Below are 3,768 nucleotides of genomic sequence, written 5' to 3'. Positions count from 1 at the left end.
AACCAATCCCCAAGCAGCCAGACTTGAAGCAAGCAGTCCCCATGCAGCCAGACCTAGAACAACCAATCCCCAAGCAGCCAGACCTGGTATACATTTTTCGCATATATACATTTATTGTGCTGCAATCATATTTCTTACATTTTGATTGGTCAAACAATATTCAAATTAAAGTAAAAATTAGATGGCCTTTTAAGCCTATAAAAAGCTAATTTTCTCTCCACTTGTTGCCTTATTGCACAGATTCAGTAAATATTTTAATTAAGTATGGTAGTCCTACCATAAATATAAAGGAGTAATTGATATTTAAAGTAGGTATTTCTACTTGAATAATGTTGAATCACCCTTAAGATATGTTGCCTGCTTTTTAAATTTGTCTTTTGACGTCTTATCTGTGATATGCAGGCTTCATAACCTCTGATCCCCTTTCAAAATTCCATTTTAATTAGTTCCGCCCATTGTTTTCTCGTTTAGGGCACACGCTTTTTATCCCCCGCCGAAAAATTTCGGCGGAGGATATAGAAATAGTCTCCGTCCGTCCGTCCGACCTTCCGTCCGACATTTTTGTCCGGAGCATATCTCTAAAAGTATTTGAGTTATCAACTTGAAACTTCATAGGTGGATAGACCTCATTGAGGAGGAGTGCATTGCACAAGAATGATAACTCTACCTTGCATGATTTTTGAGTTATTGCCCTTTGTTATTTTTCAGAATTGATTTTTGTCCAGAGCATAACTCCAAAAGCCTATGAGATATTAACATGAAACTTCATAGGTGCATAGATCTCACTCAGGAGGTGTGCAGTGCATAAGAATGATAACTCTACCTTTCATAATTTTTGAGTTATTGTCCTTTGTTATTTTTCATACCTATTTTTTCACCTGAGTGGAGCATAACTCAAAAAGTGTTTGAGATATCAACATGAAATGTCATAGGTGGATAGATCTTATTGAGGAGGAATGTTGTGCACAAGAATGATAACTCTTCCCTATACAATTTTTGAGTTATTGCCCTTTTTTCATGCTATTTTGTCCAGAGCTTATCTCAAAAAGTATTTGAGGTATCAACTTGAAACTTCAAAGGTGGATGGATCTCATTGAGGAGGAGTGCAGTGCTTAAGAATGATAACTCTACCCTGCATTATTTTTGAGTTATTGCCCTTTGTTATTTTTCAAAATTAATTTTTGTCCAGAGCATAACTCAAAAAGCCTTTGAGATATCAAAATGAAACTTCATAGGTGCATAGATCTCATTCAGGAGGTGTGCAGTGCACAAGAATGAAAACTCTGCCTTTTATAATTTTTGAGTTATTGCCCTTTGTTCTTTTTCATACTTAATTTTTCTATTCAATTTTTTTCTCAAAAGGTATTTGAGGTATCAACTTGAAACTTCATAGGTGGATAGATTTTACTGAGGAGGGATGCAGCACACAAGAATGATAACCTACCCTGCATTATTTTTCAGTAATTGCCCTTTGTTATTTTCAGCCATCAGTATTCACATAGGTTTCAAATCTGTAATCACTATAGCCATCAGTTTTCATTACCAAAAGACCTCTTAAAATGGAATTATTCCCCTCTACTACATATACATTCTTCCAATGAGCAAACACATTCGGCGGGGGATGGCCATGTTGACATGGCTCTTGTTATTACTTGGGGACCATACGCCGCTCTTCATGGAATGGCACGGAAGTGTCACATTGAAGGTTCCATGATAACCGCCGTATGAACACATCTGCGGATGTTTCTAAATTCAAAATTTTACTATTTCATATTTAAATGTTGAATTCTGCTTAAGCCGGTGCTAGGGGGCGTGGACGGTAACTTGCACTTTCCAGTACCGTCCATGAACAGGCTCAATCAAACCGAGCCTGCAACATTTTCAATTTTGTCGTGTTGGGCTTTCTTTAGGGATTCTGTATTTTTATCTATTTTGTGTCATATCAGTTGTTATAGTCAAACATCTGTTAGAATGCTCTCATTTTTAAATGTCATCCTTAAACATGTCAAAAAATGATGATTAATGTCTGAAAAATTTGAAATGGTCATCTTTAAAACAGTTCAGTGTATGATTTTTTCAGTCACCTACAATGGAATACCTTGAGCAACCTGTCCCCAAGCAAGCAGAATTGGAGCAACCAGTTACCAAGCAGCCAGACCTGGAACAACCAGTCCCCAAGCAGCCAGACCTGGAACAACCAGTCCCCAAGCAGCCAGACCTGGAGCAGCCAGTTACCAAGCAGCCAGACCTGGTAAACATTTATCGCACATTACATTTATATGTATTTGCATATATTACATTTATTGTACTTCAAAGATATTTCTTACATTTTGATTGGTAAAACGATATTCAAATTAAAGTCAAAATGATAGCCCTTAAAGCCTATAACAAGCTAATTTTCTCTCCACTTGTTGCCTAATTGCACAGATTCAGTATATATTTTAATTAAGTATGGTCGTCCTACGGAATAAATATAAAGGAGTAATTGATATTTAAAGTAGGTATTGTGTCATATCAGTTGAAATGTCAAACATCTGTTAAAATAATCTTTTTTAATGTCATCCTTAAACATGTCACGAAATCATGATTAATGTCTGAAAATTTGAAATGGTCATCTTTAAAACAGTTCAGTGTATGATGTTTCAGTCACCTTCAAAGGAACACCTGGAGCAACCAATCCCCAAGCAGCCACACTTAGAGCAACCTGTCTCCAAGCAGCCAGACCTGGAGCAACCAGTCCCCAAGCAGCCAGATCTGGAGCAACCAGTCCCCAAGCAGCCAGATCTGGAGCAACCAGTCCCCAAGCAGCCAGATCTGGAGCAACCAGTCCCCAAGCAGCCAGACCTGGAGCAACCAGTCCCAAGCAGCCAGATCTGGAGCAACCAGTCCCAAGCAGCCAGACCTGGAGCAACCAGTCCCCAAGCAGCCAGATCTGGAGCAACCAGTCCCCAAGCAGCCAGATCTGGAGCAACCAGTCCCCAAGCAGCCAGACCTGGAGCAACCAGTCCCCAAGCAGCCAGATCTGGAGAACCAGTCCCCAAGCAGCCAGACCTGGAGCAACCAGTCCCCAAGCAGCCAGATCTGGAGCAACCAGTCCCCAAGCAGCCAGACCTGGAGCAACCAGTCCCCAAGCAGCCAGATCTGGAGCAACCAGTCCCCAAGCAGCCAGATCTGGAGCAACCAGTCCCCAAGCAGCCAGATCTGGAGCAAACCAGTTTACCAAGCAGCCAGATCTGGTATACATTTATCGCATATTACATTTATATGTATTTGCGTATATGTACATTTATTATGCTTCAAAGATAATTCTTACATTTTGAATGGTCAAAGTTGTTCCAATAAAAGTCATGATAATGGCCCTTAAAGACTATAACAAGCTGACTTTTCCCCCCTTTGACGCCTCATTTTTGATACAAATAAATGGTGCGCCTTATTTTGCAGCATTATTAGTTAATCAAAACAGTAATTTGTGATTGGTTAACCCTGATAACAGACTGTACTAGAAAGTGCAAGAATCTTCCATGCCCCCCTAGCACCGGCTTAAGCAGTATTTAACATTAGAACATGTAATGGTGTAATTCTCAAACAAACAACTCTACAAAACAATCATAGAAATCTAACATGTTGAAGTCAACACCACATTAAATGAGCAATAGTGGCTTTTGAAAGACAATTTTGCAACACTATCATTGACTAAGACACCTGTCTAAATTGCCAATTACGGCTTAAAACCAAAAAAAATAGCTTTAGTATAATGCTCTTAAAAAG

At 39.3% G+C, this 3,768-nt stretch overlaps 1 protein-coding gene across 1 annotated transcript; it reads left to right on the top strand.

The window, feature by feature from the left end:
- Positions 1-2,089: 2,089 nt before the first annotated feature.
- Positions 2,090-3,236, top strand: LOC132716603 (uncharacterized; the record flags this gene model as incomplete). Its single annotated transcript, XM_060699912.1, has 2 exons — positions 2,090-2,251; positions 2,647-3,236. Coding segments are annotated over exons 1-2 (752 nt in total), but the record flags the coding sequence as incomplete, so codon positions are not given.
- Positions 3,237-3,768: the final 532 nt, after the last annotated feature.

The sequence above is a fragment of the Ruditapes philippinarum genome, unplaced genomic scaffold, assembly GCF_026571515.1.
Source record: "Ruditapes philippinarum isolate M1 unplaced genomic scaffold, ASM2657151v2 ctg8901_1_1_1_1, whole genome shotgun sequence".
NCBI classification, from domain to species: domain Eukaryota; kingdom Metazoa; phylum Mollusca; class Bivalvia; order Venerida; family Veneridae; genus Ruditapes; species Ruditapes philippinarum.
The sequence above is the reverse complement of the archived record's forward strand: the minus strand, read 5'-3'. Positions and strand labels throughout refer to the sequence as shown.